This window comes from Falco biarmicus, chromosome W (genome assembly GCF_023638135.1).
Source record: "Falco biarmicus isolate bFalBia1 chromosome W, bFalBia1.pri, whole genome shotgun sequence".
NCBI classification, from domain to species: domain Eukaryota; kingdom Metazoa; phylum Chordata; class Aves; order Falconiformes; family Falconidae; genus Falco; species Falco biarmicus.
Genome location: NC_079310.1, coordinates 15,589,454 through 15,607,607, shown reverse-complemented (window position 1 = coordinate 15,607,607; position 18,154 = coordinate 15,589,454). Strand labels below are relative to the sequence as shown.

The 18,154-nt window shown below is 48.4% G+C and overlaps 1 protein-coding gene across 11 annotated transcripts in view; it reads right to left on the bottom strand.

The window, feature by feature from the left end:
* Window positions 1–2,612: 2,612 nt before the first annotated feature.
* Window positions 2,613–18,154, bottom strand: part of LOC130141979 (CUGBP Elav-like family member 4) — a 348,538-nt gene continuing 332,996 nt past the window's right edge. For all 11 annotated transcript variants that reach the window (XM_056323351.1, XM_056323354.1, XM_056323359.1 and 8 more), the window contains one exon: window positions 2,613–2,740. In XM_056323351.1, coding sequence (XP_056179326.1) covers window positions 2,613–2,740 — 128 coding nt within the window. The remainder of the gene's footprint in view (window positions 2,741–18,154) is intronic.

The window sequence follows — 18,154 nt, the reverse complement described above, 5'->3', positions numbered from 1 at the left end:
CTGTTATGGATGTTTCCGAGCACTAGAAGCAGATGAGCTGAAGAGAGAGCTGGATCTAAGCCATTCTGTGCTTCTGGGTATCCTTGCTGTCACCAAGTGTCCTCTCCAATCTAACTTTGCATGGTACTCCTTGTGGCAAATCAGATCCTTCCCTGGGATACACTCCTTTGGTGTCCTCCTGGGACCACAAGCACTTGGCTAATCCCTTTTGTTAGGTGAAAAAAACAAACCAAACAAAAATTTTTCCTGGAGAACTTTCTCCTGCTAAAAGATAGGTACATCTCCAGATCTTTCAATGGACTCACTAAGACTGAAGTCTACAAGAGAACAAGGAACTTTGAGCCACATTTACTCCTTTGATAAGGACTTTCTGCACCGCTAATAAAGGCTTCTGTAAGCAGAGGATGGAAGTGACCTGGTGGTAAGAACTGAACTGACTTTGCTGGACAGCAGAGCATTAAAATCAAAGTAAAAGCCAGGAAGGCTAAAGGACTTCCTATTTAGTGGCAATAATTCAAGATTGTTCTCCTGCTTTGCAGAAGCAAAGGAAAGGGGAAAAAAATGCTCTGAGAGATTTGGAATTTTATTGCCATTTTACCAACTGATTCCTTTTTGTATAATTTATTGGGGGGAACCGAAACACACAAGTCCTAGTCCTGCTACTGAGTAATATTTTTATAGGAAATATACTGAGACCTCAACATCAGTTTGGTCACAGAAAGGTAGAGGCAGAGCACTTCATAATGATCCATGATAATGAAAACAGCATAGACGCATACTAGTGAATCATTAACACCACAGGGGTCTAAAGCCCTGCACTTTTTTACACAACCATAAGAAACAAGTATATCTTAAGTGACCACAACTATGCTATCATATAAAGTTATTGCTTGGTGCCAAACAGCTGGGGAGATACTTGTGTCCTTTGATCCCTTTGCAGGTGTTATTGAAAAATCTCCACAACAAAGACAGTCCCTGCTTTAACAAAATTGCATGCATGCATCTCCTGCTTTCTCCCACTAAAAGCTGCAGTAAAAAGCCAGTGTGATGAAGCAAAAACATATGGATATGGAAACATATTTTGGTTTCAAGCTTCCAAGAGGTCTTGTCATAAGTAAGGAAAAGAGGTATTTGAAGAGGGAAAATGCATTGACAGTTATCTTCATATAGTCACATATAAAGGAGAGTCTAAGCTAAGGAGGCTGTATCTTGCACATACACCTAATACGTTTATTGAAAGGTTTCTTAATCCATGTTGCCTTCAGTGCAGCACCTCTTTCAAAGACATTTTGATCCCATTCCTTAATTCTCAGTGGAAAGGATATTGGTCTGACAGCTGGAACAATATATTTTTTCAAAGATATTAGAGACACCAGTGAAAAATTAGAGCACTTCATATGTGGAAGTTCTTTGGGAAGGCTGAAGATAAGGATTTCCTGGCTGTACCTTAGATGGGTCAAAAAAGGCCTGAATCAGAATCACTGAATCATAGACATTACAGATATAATGGCCTAGAAAGGTCACCTAATCCCTCTCTCTGTCACTAATGCGGAACTACAAAGTGCTTGTTGCATCTTAGGGCCACCCTGGGTGCCGGGTTTATTGGGGAATCTGGTGTGGAACAGTTTTAACAGCAAGGAGACTTCCTGTCTCTGTAAAAAACACATATGGTTTTATATTTCTGTTTCTCCAAGAACTATCTAATGGAAAAGCCAGCCAGTGGTATAAAATGTTTCAATTTTTTTTTTTAAACAGCTCCATTTTTGTTATTGGTGATAGGCTGGGATTACAATTAAACTAGCTGCTGCTTCTTATATTTTTGACACTGTTAAATGTATTAGAAGTTCCCTTGGAGCATCAATTAGGTTCCTTTCCAACAAGACAAAGTACATGAGTATAACAATGAGAACCTTGTTAAGATTTGTCTAGGTCCTCACTCTAGCAAAGTGTCCATGGCACTGGTTGGGTTTATCTACACACAGAAGTTAAGAGTAACTGAGCAAGAAATGTGCATGAATTCTTCTATTAATTTCTTGGGTTTAGGAAGAAAGAAATTAGGGGTTATTTAGTTGTCAGGGAGACATATTTACATAAATTAATTATGATGGGGTGAAACTGAATGCAAACTATACCACATGGAGAATGAAGAATGCTTTAAAACACTTGCAACAGAGAGCTATTGAGACAAACACTATCCCAGTCACATGGAATTAAACTGCAGCCCAGTCCCATCTCTTAATTGTAGTTTTTCTTCTCTCTCTTTGGCCGAGCAAGGGGAATTAGGACAGCTGCTGGGTCTCCTTTAGTGGCCAGGAAGACTTTCTAGAGATGCAGGATGCCCCTGGGGTGGGAAACTTGGCTCATCCCTTGTTAAGCATCCTTCTACCTCTTTTTCTAAAGAGACACATACAAACTGTTTCTGGTTTATGTGTGGGTGCATTTCTGTGCAGGGTAACTCTAGCCAGAGTGAAAAAGGCAGAAGCTAGAGAGTCACAGACTTGAATCTTTTTGAGCATCTACAAGACAAAGAGAGGCTACAACCATAGCTGACACCCCCTTCACCATGAAGTTACCTGTGCTAGTGCTTTGTATCCAGTGGTTCCCACAACTCATCAATAGGGACGATTGGCATCCTTTGGCCTCTTCAGCTGCACCTTCAGCCTCTTCATGCCAATCTGGAAGCCATTCATAGCCTGGATAGCAGCTTGGGCACTGGCAGGATTGTCAAAACTCACAAAACCTGTCAAAACATGAGGCAAGGCAGGGAGCTTAATGAGCTGAAGGGGGCCAAGGCATATGCATACAAAGACCACTGAGAATGAATATGGGGAAGGGGGTGAGGGTGGTGGGAGGGAGCAGGTAGAAGGGTGGCTGGGCAGGAAAGAGAGGAAAGGATGCTTGCCAAAGGGGGACAAAGGATAGGAAGGGTTGTTACAGATGGGTGTCCCAGGACACAGCACCTCATCTGAGTGACAGTTTGCAAGCAAGACTATGTGAAATACAGAGATCCAAAAGCTGGTACCATAGTACCAGCACACACAAGATTTGGGTCACCTTTTAACTGAGTGTCAGCAGATGTGATGTGATGCATGGTCTCAAAGCACTCTGTCTTGATCTTTTTCCCTCCATCATGACTGAGGTAAATCTTTAGACCCTCCTTCACTGAGCAAGATAACATTTCCTTTGCCTTCCAATATTCTCAATGAAGAGAAGCTGATATACCTATTGCTACTTCCTTAGTATGGCAATATAAGTAAAATGAAAATTTAATAAGTTCTCCATTATGGTATTCATTGGCATGAATAGTTTGACTTTTGGCCAATTAAGCAATATAAGGAGCTTTATTAACCAGCAATTTCTGCAGTATTTATGTTGACTCTGCAGTTGAGAAAGATGAACACTGCTGCTTTCCTAATATGGTTTCCATAAGTAGCTTCATACCTTGCCAGAAAATCATCCAGTCAGCCATGGAGCACATCCAGCAATAGAAACACCCATAGTGACTGAATATCGTATCTAAAGGCCACCTGAAATTACATTCTTTGTCTCAATGGAAGACTTGCTCTCTGGGGATCAGAAGAGCCAAGATAAATCAGAACCATGCAGGATGAAATGCATCTAATGCATTCAACTTTGGAGAGGGTTTTTTTTTGGTGTGGGTTTATTTTTCTTCTTTTTTTTAATGTTAGATCCAGGAAGAGGCCCCATTTACCCAGACTATATATGACAGTAGTTGTAGTGACCATGGGTCTGAGACATTAGTGAGGCAGAGGGCCATCACATTAAACAAGAATTTCCTCTGCTACCTTTGCCAGAAATGTTCCTGTGTGCCAACAACACTTCTGAGCACAAACCCTGGGTAAGACTAGCCTGGACTAGCCTGCACTCCAAAGCCATCTGTTTTGCCACCTTTGCAAAGCTCTGGCAGCACAAATTAACCCTAGGAACCCAGTGTCTTTCAATAGACAGGCTGAAATGAAGAGACAGTTTGTGAGCTCCTCAAAAAGATAATGTTGAGCATTTACTGCTAGGTATACACCTGCTCCTGACAACAGTACCAGACATGGCTTACAGCCTTGGGCTGTACTGTGATTGCATTCAGCAGCACCTCCTCCCTTTTCTGGTTACTCCTTGAAAGTAAGTCGGAGGAGATGAAGACACAGACTCCTGAATCCGACCAGAAGACCCTTTATTAGTCAAAACCCCACACTTATATATCCTCATTTGCTGTTCATGCGCACCATACTAAAATATCATTGGTTAATCAATACTGTTCACACGCTTCTTAGCTATATTTCATTGGTTAATTGCTAAGCTAAAAACACACTGAACTTCTTGCATTTTTTTTTCTCTCTTCCTTCTTATCTCTTTGTGTTTCATGTTCTCAGCCAGCCACCTACGTGGCATCACACATCTGCTCCAGCCTTGCTTCATATCCCGATTCTCTTCTGGGCGTTCAGCCAACCTTATGTTACTTTCTGGGCATTCAGCCTTCAAGGTCCTTCACAGGCATCGTGGCCTCCAGCACTTGCCATAAAGCTCTCTACATAAGTCTCACAGATGACAGTTGCTTGCATTTGAAAAAGATATATGCATGCATACACACATATATATGCAAAAAACCACCTCCTCACTCTTGCGATAAAGCTGTACTACCTGTCTTTGGCTAATAACACAGTGTTTATGAGAGGTCATAAAACATGATCTTAGTCTCAAAGTGAGAAAACAGGTTTACTGAGTGTGGCAGACATGGTTTTAAGAGGGAGGCCAATGGAATAAACAGGCATCCCTCTTAGGCCTCCCATCCTGAAGCTGAGGCTCCAAGTAACAGGTTCTTCATGCAGTTTTCCTCACAACCACCTAAATGAGGAGGTACCAAAACTGCAGCTCTGAAGATGTGAGCAAAAGTGTTGCTCCAGCCTCACAACACTGTCCTGGTTTCAGCTGGGATAGAGTTATTTTTCTTAGTAGTTAGTACAGTGCTGTGTTTTGGATTTGGTGTGAGAACAATGTTGATAGCACACTGATGTTTTTTAGTTGTTGCTGGGTGATGTTTATATTAAGTCAACGACTTTTCAGTTTCTTGGGCCCTGCCAGCAAGAGGGCTGGAGGGGCAAAGGAAATTGGGAGGGGACACAGCCAGGACAGGTGACTTGAACCAGCCAAAGAGGTATTCCATACCATATGATGTCATGCTGAGTATATAAACTGGGGGAAGAAGAAGGAAGCGGGGGACATCTGGCATTATGGCATTTGTCTTCCCGAGTAACCGTTACGCATGATGGAGCCCTGCTTTCCTGGGGATGGCTGAACACCTGCCTGCCCATGGGAAGTAGTGAATGAATTCCTTGTTTTACTTTGCTTGTGTGCGCAGCTTTTGCTGCTTTACCTATTAAATTGCTATCTCAACCCTTGACTTTTACATTCCTTTTCCGATTCTCCTCCCCATCCCTCGGGGGGGGGGGGAGGAGTGAGCAAGTGGCTGCAGGGTGCTTGGTTGCCGGCTGGAGTTAAACCATGACAAACACTTATCACTCTCTAGACAGAATACTGGAGAGTTGAGTAATGATCTAAGGTATTATTAAATGACAATGGATTTGGTTTTGTAATCACTTATTAGCCAGTAAGCACCTGGTAATATTCCCAGTTTACATTTGACTGATTGAATAATCTATCAGTGAACAAGGTCACAGAATCATAGAATGGTTGGGGTTGGAGGGGACCTCTGGAGATCATCTAGTCCAACCCCCTGCTAAAGAGGTTCACCTAGAGCAGGTTGCACAGAGTTGTGTCCAGGCAGGTTTTAAATATCTCCAGAGAAGGAGACTCCACAACCTCTCTGGTCAGCCTGTCCCAGTGCTCTGTCACCCTCAAAGTAAAGAAGTTTTTCCTCATATTCAGATGGAACTTCTTGTGTTGCAGTTTGTGCCCATTGACCCTTGTCTTGTCCCTGGGCACTACTGAAAAGAGCCTGGCCCCATCCTCTTGACACTCACCCTTTAGATATTTGTAGACATTGATAAGATCCCCTCTCAGTCTTCTCTTCTCCAGGCTAAACAGGCCCAGCTCTCTCAGCCTTTCCTCATAAGGCAGATGCACCAGTCCACTCATCCTCTTTGTAGCCCTCTGCTGGACCCTCTCCAGTAGCTCCCTGTCTCTCTTGAACTGGGAAGCCCAGAACTGGACACAGCACTCCAGGTGTGGCCTCACCAGGGCAGAGTAGAGGGGGAAGATCACCTCCCTCAGCCTACTGGCCATGCTCCTCCTAATGCACCCCAGCATCCCATTGGCCTTCTTGGCCACAAGGGCACACAGCTGATTGACAGGCAACTTGCTGTCCACCAGCACTCCCAGGTCCTTCTCCACAGAACTGTTTTCCAGCAGGTCAACCCCCAGCCTGTACTGTTGCGTGGGGTTGTTCCTCTCCAGGTGCAGGATCTTACACTTGCCTTTGTTGAACTTCATGAGGTTCCTCTCTGCCCAACTCTCCAGCCTGTCCAGGTCTCGCTGGATGGCAGCACAGCCTTCTAGTGTATCAACTGCTCCTCCCAGCTTTGTATCATCAGCAAAATTACTGAAGGTACACTCTGTCCCTTCATCCAGGTCACTGATTAATAAGTTGAACAGGACTGGACCCAGTACTGACCCCTGGGGGAGCGCCACTAGTTACAGTCCTCTAGCTAGACTCTGCACTGCTGCTCACAACCCTCTGAGCTCTGCCATTCAGCCAGTTCTCAATCCACCTCGCTGTCCACTCATCTAACCCACTCTTTTTGAGCTTACATATGCAGATGTAATGGGAGGCAGCGTCAAAAGCCTTACTGAGGTCAAGGTAGGCAATATCCACCACTGTCCCCTATGATTTGGTCTCAGCAAAAGAACAAGCTAAATACGTCCTAATTTCACCTGAGTTGATTCAGTCTTTAAAATACTGCTAGAAGGTCCCTTGGAAATGCATTATTTGAGCTTCAACTTGAAATTTGCTATCTAGCTATCTCACATTTTGAATATAGGATGTAGTGAAATCCAGTTCTTTTTTAAATCACCTCTGGATTGCTAATGACCCTGTCCAAGACACATCAGCTACATCTATAACAGTATACAAAAACTGTGCCAGGGAAGTTCAGAAAATATGAAACCCAGTCATCTCTACCACTGAATTTTTAGAAAGGTCCTTGACATAGTTTTGACTTGTGCTTAACTCCAAACAATTATTGGACAAAGTATGAGTATTAGCACAGGACAGAGTCTGTTTTCAGTAGTTTGCTTGGATGTGGTTATGATATTTTGGGAAGTAAGAAAATTTAATAGTTTGGCTGTGGGCTCTTCTGTGCTAAAGGAAAATGTCAGATATGTTTACTCATATATACTGATATATAAGGGTTAAATGAACAAGAGATTGGCCAACTCTAGTGAGTTGGCAGGGGTTTACTAATGTCTGTAGGATGTAGGGAAGATACTTAGTTGCTATGTATTTGTGGTCTGGGAGTTTAGATAAAGGGGTGTAGAACCATAGGCGTATGTCATAAATAACCTTGGACAGTGATAAATGAGCATTACAGAGGAAGATATGTTTTCCTTGACTAAAAGGAAGAGGATGGTGTGTGTCAGAACAATAGGATAATAAGTTTTAAGACAGCAGAAATCAACTGCTATGTATGGAGGCAGAAAAATATGTAAAATGTTTTGGGAAATAGTTAAATACATATTATTTTTATGAGAAATATTATGCATATGTATTAATTTGTAGCATAAAACTAGTGAGAATCAGATCTGGAGTGTGCATACTAGAAGGAGTGATTCCCTATGCACCCAGTGCCACAAATAAACAATACCTGCTTAACAATGACTCTGTTGTTGTCGAGCTTTATCTCTGAATCCTGGCTCAGCAACACCTAGCCTCCCACTTCAGCAAGGAGTGCTCAAAAGCAAGAGGACTTGAAAACTCTTATGTTGCAACACTCTCCAGACTATCAAGCTGCAACAATGTCATTTACCATCTCATACCAACACACTCTTCATACCAGTCCCTCTGCTGCCTTCTCCTCATCTCCCCTCCCCACCCCTTCTTCCCTGGCTGCTCTCTCTTCATTGGCTTTCAACCACTTAACAGAACCAGCAACAGCTGCACCTTATCTACATCAACCAACCCCCCCACGGTTTTTCACCCAACCACCATAAACTTTCCACAAATAAATTTTTCCATAACAGTCCGCTCAACGCCCGACTCTACCAATCCCCCCTTTTTCCTTCTTCTTAACAGTTCATACCCCCCACGGTTTTTCACCCAACCACCATAACCGTTCCACAAGTAAATTTTTCCATAACAGTCCACTCACGGAACGCCTCTACCAATCCCTCCTCTCTCCTTCTTCTGAACACTTCATACCCCCCACGGTGTTTCACCCAACCACCATTACCGTTCCACAAGTAAATTTTTCCCACACAGTCCGCTCGCTGCCTGCCTCTACCAATCCCCCCTTTCTCCTTCTTCTTCTGGACACTTCATACCCCCCATGGTTATTCACCCAAACACCATAACCGTTCCACGAGTAAATTTTTCCCACACAGTCCGCTCGCCGCCCGCCTCTACCCAACCCTCCTTTCTCCTTCTTCTTGACACTCCGTACCCCCCCCCCGTTTTTCACCCGAACACCATAACCGTTTCAACAAATAAGGTTTCCCACACAGCCCGCTCGCCGCCCGCCTCTACCCATCCCCACTTTCTCCTACTTCTAACAGTCCAAACCTCCCCAAAATTTTTAAACCAACCACCATAACTGTTTCAACAGATAAGGTTTCCCACACAGCCTGCTCGCCGCCTGCCAATTCCCATCCCCCCTTTCTCCTTCTTCTTAATCATCCGTACCCCCCCCCACAGTTTTTCACCCGAACACCATAACCGTTTCAACAAATAAGGTTTCCCACACAGCCCGCTCGCCGCCCGCCTCTACCCATCCCCCCTTTCCCCTTCTTCTGAATGCGCTGTACCCCCCCCCCCCCCCCCCCGGTTTTTCATCTGACCACCATAACCATTTCAACAAATAAGGTTTCCCACACAGCCCACTCGCCGCCGCCTCTACCCATCCCCCCTTTCTCCTTCTTCTTAACACTCCGTACCCCACCCCCTACGGTTTTTCACCCAACCACCATAACAGTTTGAACAAATAAGGTTTCCCACACAGCCGTATTGCCGCCCGCCTCTACCAAACCCCCCTTTCTCCTACTTCTGAATGCACCGTACCCCCTCCACCCACGGTTTTTCACCTGACCACCATAACCGTTTCAACAAATAATGTTTCCCACAAAGCCCGCTCACCGCCCGCCTCTACCCATCCCCCCTATCTCCTTCTTCTGAATGCGCTGTACCTGCCCCCCCCGCACCAGTTTTTCACCAACCACCATAACTTTCAACAAATAAATTTTTCCATAACACTCCGCTCAACACCTGCCTCTACCAATCCCCCCCTTTTCCTTCTTCTTAACAGTTCATACCCCCCACGGTTTTTCACCCAACCACCATAACCGTTCCACAAATAAATTTTTCCCACACAGTCCGCTCGCTGCCTGCCTCCACCAATCCCCCCTTTCTCCTTCTTCTTCTGGACACTTCATACCCCCCATGGTTATTCACCCAAACACCATAACCGTTCCACGAGTAAATTTTTCCCACAGCCCACTCGCCGCCCGCCTCTACCCATCCCCCCTTTCTCCTTCTTCTGAACGCGCCGTACCCCCCCCCCCCTCCAGTTTTTCACATGACGTCTATAATCATTTCAACAAGTAAGGTTTCCCACACAGCCCGCTCACTGCTCTCCCCTCCGTTTTTTCACCCGACCACCACAACCGTTTCAACAAATAAGGTTTCCACACAGCCCGCTCACTGCCCCCTCCCCTCCGGTTTTTCACCCGACCACCATAACCGTTTCAACAAATAAGGTTTCCCACACAGCCTGCTCGCCGCCCGCCTCTCCCCATCCCCGCTTTCTCCTTCTTCTTAACACTTCGTACACCCCCCACAGTTTTTCACCCTACCCGCCATAACCGTTTCAACAAATAAGGTTTCCCACACAGCCTGCTCGCCGCCCGCCTCTACCCATCCCCCTTTCTCCTACTTCTGAATCCACCGTACACCCCCCCCAATTTTTCACCTGACAACCATAACCATTTCAACAAATAAGGTTTCCCACACAGCCCGCTTGCCGCCCGCCTCTACCCATCCCCCTTCTCCTTCTTCTTCTGAACGCGCCGTACCCCCCCCCACGGTTTTTCATCCGACCACCATAACCGTTTCAACAAATAAGGTTTCCCACACAGCCCGCTCACTGCCCCCTCCCCCTCTGTTTTTTTTACCTGACCACCATAACCATTTCAACAAATAAGGTTTCCCACACAGCCCGCTCGCTGCCTGCCTCTACCCATCCCCCCTTTCTCCTTCTTCTTAACACTTCGTACCCCCCACCACGGTTTTTCACCCGACCACCATAACCTTTTCAACAAATAAGGTTTCCCACACAGCCCTATTGCCGCCCGCCTCTACCCATCCCCCCTTTCTCTTTCCTCTGAACGCGCCGTACCCCCCCCCCCCGCGCCGGTTTTTCACCCGACCACCCTAACCGTTTCAACAAATAAGGTTTGCCCACCCAGCCCGCCAACCTCCCGCCTCTACAAATCCCCCCCGTTTCCCGTCATCTTAACATTTCGTAAACCCCTCGGTCTTTACCCGACCGTCATAATCTTTTCACAAAAAAGTAAGATTTCCCCACCCAGCCCGCCAACCGCCCGCCTCTATAAACCACCCCCCCCCCCCCCCCCCCCCCCGTTTCCCTAGGTCTTTAGCCGACCGTTATATCCTTTCCAACAGAAAAGTAAGCTAGGTTTCTCCACCCATATCCGCTAACCTCCCGCCTCTACAACCCCCCCTGGTTTCCCCTGGTCTTTACCTGACCATCGTACCCTTTCCTACAAAAAAGTAAGGTAGGTTTCCCCACTTATGCCTGCCAACCGCCTGCCAATACAACCCCCCCCCTCCCCGTTTCCTCTGCTCTTTACCCGACCATTGTACCCTTTCCTACAAAAAAGAAAGGTAGGTTTCCCCACCCATATCCGCCAACCGCCCGCCTCTACAAACCCCTCCCCCATTTCCCCTGATCTTTACCCAACCGTCGCACCCTTTCCTACAAAAAAGTAAGGTAGGTTTCCTCACCCGTGTCCACAGACCGCCCTCCTCTACAAACCCCCCCACTCCATTTCCCCTGGTTTTACCCGACCATCGTACCCTTTCCTACAAAAAAGTAAGATAGGTTTCCAAACCCATCCGCTGCCTGCCTGCCTCTACAACCACCTCCCTCACCCCCGATTTCCCTGGTCTTTACCCGACCGTCGTAACCTTTTTATAAATGAGTTTCTAGCACAGCCCACTAACGCCTCTAGAAATCCCCCCCCTGTTTCTTCGTCTTAACGTTTCGTACCTCACGTTTTTACCTGACTGTCGTCACCTTTTTACAAATGAGCTACTAACACAATCCACTAACGCCTCTATGAATCCCACCCCCCACCGTTTTCTTCATCTTAACGTTTCGTACCTCACGTCTTTACCCGACCATCGTAACCTCTTTAAAAATGAGTTTTTCACACACCCGCTAACGCCTCTACAAATCTCCCCCCTCCTTTTTCTTTGTCTTAACGTTTCGTACGTCACCCCTTTACCCGACCATTGCAACCTTATTGCAAATGAGTTTCTCACACAGCCCGCTAATGCCTCTCAAAATCCCACCCCCCCGTTGACTGCGTCTTAACATATCGTACCTCACCCCTTTACCCAACCGTCACAACCTATTTGCAAATGACTTTTTCCACACAGTCCGCTAAATGCCTCTAAACCCTCCCCCCCGTTTCCTTCATCTTAACGTATTGTACCTCACGTCTTTACCTGACTGTCGCAACTTTTTACACATGAGTTTCTAGCACAGTCCGCTAACGCCTCTACAAATCCCCCCCACCCTGTTTTCTTCGTCTTAACGTTTCGTACCTCACGTCTTTACCCGACCGTCGTAACCTTTTTACAAATTGCTTTTTCACACAGCCCGCTAACGCCTCTGCCAATCCCCCCCACCCTGTGTTCTTCGTCTTAACGTATTGTACCTCACGTCTTTACCTGACTGTCGCAACTTTTTACACATGAGTTTCTAGCACAGTCCGCTAGCGCCTCTACAAATCCCCCCCACCCTGTTTTCTTCATCTTAACGTTTCGTACCTCACGTCTTTACCCGACTGTCGCAACCTTTTTACAAATGACTTTTTCCACACAGTCCGCTAACGCCTCTAAAAATCTCACCCCCCCGTTGAACGTGTCTTAACGTTTCGTACCTCACGTCTTTACCCGCCCATCACAACCTTTTTACAAATGACTTTTTCACACAGCCCGCTAACGCCTCTACAAATCCCAACCCAGCCCGTTTTCTTCGTCTTAACGTTTTGTACCTCACATCTTTCCCTGACCATCGCAACCTTTTTACAAATGAGTTTCTCTACACAGTCCGCTATTGCCTCGACAAATCCCCCAACTCTTTTTTCTTCATCTTAACGTTTCGTACCTCACCCCTTTACCCAACCGTCGTAACCTTTTCACAAAAATGAGTTTTTCACACAGCCCGCTAACTCCTCTACAAATCCCCCCCCCCTCCTTATTCTTTGTCTTAACGTTTCGTACCTCACATCTTTACCTGATAATCGTCACCTTTTTTGCAAATGAGTTTATCAGCAAGCCTGCTAATGCCATTACAAATCACCATCCTCTTTTTTCTTTGTATTAACGTTTCGTACCTCACGTCTTTACCTGACTGTTGTAACCCTTTTAAAAATGAGTTTCTTAAACAGTCCGCTCACACCTCATCATATCCCCCCACCCAGTTTTCTTCGTCTTAACGTTTCGTACCTCACCCCTTTACCCGACCGTGGCAACCTTTTTACAAATGAGTTTTTCGCACAGCCAGCTAACACCTCTAAAAATCCCTCCCCCCATTTTTCTTCGTCTTAACTTTTTGTACCTCACGTCTTTACCCGACCGTCGCAACCTTTTTACAAATGAGTTTCTCACACAGCCCACTAACACCTCTACAAATCCCCCTCCCAGTTTTCTTCGTTTTAACGTTTCGTACCTCACGTCTTTACCCGACCGTCGCAACCTTATTACAAATGAGTTTTTCCACACAGTCTGCTAACGCCTCTAAAAATCCCACCCCCCCCCTTTTTCTTCGTCTTAAAGTTTCGTACTTCACGACTTTACCCGACCATCGCAACCTTTTTAAAAAAGAGTTTCTCACACAGTCCGCTAACGCCTTGACAAATTCCTTCCCCCCCCCCCCCCCCCGTTTTCTTCGTCTTAATGTTTCCTACCTCACGTCTTTACTCGACTGTCATAACCTTCTTACAAATGAGTTTTTCACACAGGCCGCTAACGCCTCTACAAATCCCCCCCTCTTTTTTCTTCGTTTTAACGTTTCGTACCTCACGTCATTACCCAACCGTCGTAACCTTTTTACAAATGAGTTTTTCACGCAGCCTGCTAATGCCTCTACAAATCCCCCCGCCCTCCATTTTCTTCGTCTTAACGTTTCGTACCTCACGTCTTTACCCGACCGCTGTAACCTTTTTACAAATGAGTTTTTCCACACAGTACGCTAACGCCTCGATAAATCGCCCCCCGTTTTCTTCCTCTTAACGTTTCGTACCTCACCCCTTTACCCGACCGTCGCAACCTTTTTACAAATGAGTTTTTCCAGACAGAACGCTAATGCCTCGACAAATCCCCCCCCCCGTTTTCTTAGTCTTAACGTTACATACCTCATGTCTTTACCCGACCGTCGTAACCTTTTTACAAAAGACTTTTTCACACAGCCCGCTAACGCCTAGACATATCCCTCCCCCCGCCCCGTTTTCTTTGTCTTAACATTTCGTACCTCACCCCGTTACCTCACCATCGCAACACTTTTAAAAATGAGTTTCTCACACAGCCCGCTAATGCCTCTACAAATCCCTCCCCCCACCCCCGTTTTCTTCGTCTTAACGTTTTGTACCTCACTCCTTTACCCGACCCTCGTAACGTTTTTACAAATGAGTTTCTCACACAGCCAACTAACGCCTCTACAAATCCCCCCCCTGTTTTCTTTGTCTTAACGTTTTGTACCTCATGTCTTTACCCGACTGTCGGAACCTTTTTACAAATGATTCTGTCACACAGCCCGCTAACGCCTCTATGAATCCCCACGCCCTGTTTTCTTCATCTTAACGTTTCACACCTCACCCCTTTACCCGACCGTCGCAACCTTTTTACAAATGACTTTTTCCACAGAGTCCGCTAACGCCTCTAAATATCCCACCCCCTCTTGTTTACTTTGATTTAACGTTTTGTACCTCCCGCCTTTACCCGACCGTCGTAACCCTTTTAAAAATGAATTTCTCACACAGTCCGCTAACGCCTCGATAAATTCCTTCCCCCCCCCCCCGTTTTCTTCGTCTTAACGTTTTGTACCTCATGTCTTTACCCGACCATCGTAACCTTTTTACAGATGAGCTTCTCACACAGCCAACTAACGCCACTACAAATCCCTCCCTCCCCTTTTTTCTTCATCTTAAAGTTTCGTACCTCACATCTTTACCCAACCGTCGTAACCTTTTTACAAATGAGTTTCTCACACAGTCCGCTAATGCCTCAACAAATCCCCCCGCCACATTTTCTTCGACTTAACGTTTCGTACCTCACCCCTTTACCCGACTGTCGTAAACTTTTCACAAATAAGTTTCTCACACAGTCAACTAACGACTCTACAAATCCCCCCCACCCCGTTTTCTTCGTCTTAACGTTTTGTACCTCGTGTCTTTACCCGTCCGTCGCAACCTTTTTACAAATGAGTTTTCCACACAGCCTGCTAATGCCTCGACAAATCCCTCCCCCACATTTCCTTCGACCTAACGTTTCGTACCTCATCTCTTTACCCGACCGTCGTAATCTTTTCACAAATGAGATTTTCACACAGCTTGCTAACACCTCTATAAATCCCCCCCCTTGCTGTTTTCTTCGTCTTAACGTTTTGTACCTCAGGACTTTACCCGTCCGTCGTCACCTTTTTTAAAAAAAAGTGTTTTTCACACAGCCCGCTAAAGCCTCGACAAATCCTTCGCTGCAGTTTTCTTCGTCTTAACTTTTCGTACCTCACGTCTTTACCTGACCGTCGTAACCTTTTTACAAATGACTTTTTCACACAGCCTGCTAACGCCTCTACAAATCCCACCTCCCCCGTTCTCTTCTTCTTAACATTTCGTTCCTCACGTCTTTACCCGACTGTCATCACCCTTTTAAAAATGAGTTTCTCACACTAACTGCTAACGCCTCGACAAATCCCCCCCCTCTTTTTTCTTCGCCTTAACGTTTCGTACCTCACGTCTTTACTTGACCGTCGCAACCTTTTTACAAATGAGTTTTTCCACACAGTCCGCTAATGCCTCTAAAAATCCCACCCCCCCCGTTTTCTTCGTCTTAACGTTTCATAATTTACGCCTTTACCCGACCGTTCCAACCTTTTTAAAAATGAGTTTCTCACACAGTCCGCTAACGCCTCGAAAAATCCCTTCCCCCCCCGTTTACTTCGTCTTAACGTTTCGTACTTCATGCCTTTACCTGACCATCGCAACCTTTTTAAAAAAGAGTTTCTCACACAGTCCGCTAACGCCTGTCCTGCCTCACGCCTTGGCTCGCACGCCCTCACCTTCTTGCCAATCCATGCCTCCCACCGTCCACTAACGCCTCGAACGATCCCCCCCCACCGCCCCTATACTACTTCACGCCTTGGCCCGAACGCTGTCTCCGTCTTGCCAATCCATTCCTCCCGCCGTCCGCTAACGCCCCGAACGATCCCGCCCCAATCCCCTTTCCTTCCTCTTCGCCTTTCCTACCTCATGCCTTGGCCTGAAAGCCGTCACCTTCTTGCCAATCCATGCCTCCTGCTGTCCGCTATCGCCGTGAACGATCCCCCCCCCACCTTTCCTTCCTCTTCGCCTTTCCTATGTCACGCCTTGGCTCGAATGCCCTCGCCTTCTTACCAATCCGTGCCTCCCGCCGTCCGCTAACGCCTAGAACGATCTCCCGCCGCCCTATTCGTTCCTCTTCGCCTTTCCTACCTCATGTCTTGGCCTGGATGCCTTCACCTTCTTGCCAATCCGTGCCTCCCGCCGTCCGCTAACACCTCGAACGATCCCTTCCCCCCTTTCCTTCCTCTTCGTCTTTCCTACCTCACGCCTTGGCCTGAACGCCCTCGCCTTCTTGCCAATCCGTTCCTCCCGCAATCCGCCAACGCCTCGACCCATCCCATCCCCCCCGCCACTTTCCTTCTGCTTCCCCTTTCCTCCCATACGCCTCGGCCCGACCGTCGCCGCCTGCTTGCCAAACCTCGCTTCCTGCCGTCCACTAACGCCTCGACCCGTCGTCCCCCCACCCCTTTCCTTCCGCTTCCCATTTCCTCCCTCACGCCTTGGCCCGACCGTCGCCGCTTGCTTGCCAATCCGCGCCTCCCGCAATCCGCCAACGCCTCGACCCGTCCCCTCCCCCCCCGCCACTTTCCTTCCGCTTCCCCTTTCCTCCATCATGCCTCGGCCCGACCGTCGCAGCCTGCTTGCCAATCCACGCCTCCCGCAATCCGCCAACGCCTTGACCCGTCCCCTCCCCCTCACCACTTTCCTTCCGCTTCCCCTTTCCTCCCTCACGCCTCGGCCCGACAGTCGCTGCCTGCTTGCCAATCCGCGCCTCCTGCCATCTTCCAATGCCTCGACCTGTGTCCACCCCTGCCACTTTCCTTCCTCTTCCCTTTTCCTCTGTCACGCCTCAGCCCAAGCATCGCCGCCTGCATGCCAATCCGCGCCTCCCGCCGTCCGCTAACGCCTCGACCTGTTCCCCCTCCCCCCGCCAATTTCCTTCCACTTCCCCTTTCTTCCCGCACGCCTCGGCCCGACCGTCGCAGCCTGCTTGCCAAACCTTGCCTCCCGCTGTCCACTAACACCTCGACCCGTCCCCACCCCCCCCTACTTTCCTTCCCCTTCCCCTTTCCTCCTTCACGCCTCGGCCTGACCGTCGCCGCCTGCTTGCCAATCCGCGCCTCCCGCCGTCCGACAACGCCTCGACCCGTCCCATCCCCCCCCCCCACTTTCCTTCTGCTTCCCCTTTCCTCCCTCACGCCTCGGCCCAACCGTCTACACCTGCTTGCCAATCCGCACCTCCCGCTGTCCGCCAATGCCTCGACACAACCCCCCCCCCCCGCCACTTTCGTTCCGATTCCCCTTTCCTCCCTCACGCCTCGGCCCGACCGTCACCGCCTGCTTGCCAATCCGCACCTCCCGCCGTCCGCCAACGCCTCGGCCCGACCCCCCCCTTCGCCACTTTTATTCCGCTTACACTTTCCTCCCTCACGCCTCGGCCCGACCGTCACCGCCTGCTTGCCAATCCGCACCTCCCGCCGTCCGCCAACGCCTCGGCCCGACCCCCCCCTCGCCACTTTTATTCCGCTTACACTTTCCTCCCTCATGCTTCGGCCCGACCGTCGCAGCCTGCTTGCCAATCCGCGCCTCCTGCAATCAGCCAACGCCTTGACCCGTCCCCTCCCCTCCGCCACTTTCCTTCCTCTTCCCCTTTCCTCCCTCACGCCTCGGCACGACCGTCGCCGCCTTCTTGCAAATTTGTGGCTCCCGCCGTCCGCCAATGCTTCGACCCGTCCCCCGCCCCCCGCCACTTTCCTTCCGTGTACACTTTCCTCCCTCACGCCTCGGCCCGACCGTCGCCGCCTGCTTACCAAACCTCGCTTCCCGCCGTCCACTAACGCCTCGACCCGTCGCCCCCTCCCCCCCTTTCCTTCCGCTTCCCCTATCCTCCCTCACGCCTCGGCCCGACCGTCGCCGCCTGCTTGCCAATCCACGCCTCCCACTGTCCGCTAACAGCTCGACCCGTCATCCCCCCACCGCCACTTTCCTTCCGCTTCCCCATTCCTCCCTCACACCTCGGCCTGACAGTCGCCGCCTGCTTGCCAAACCACGCCTCCCGCCGTCTGCCAACACTTCGACCTGTGTCCACCCTTGCCACTTTCCTTCCTCTTCCCTTTTCCTCCAT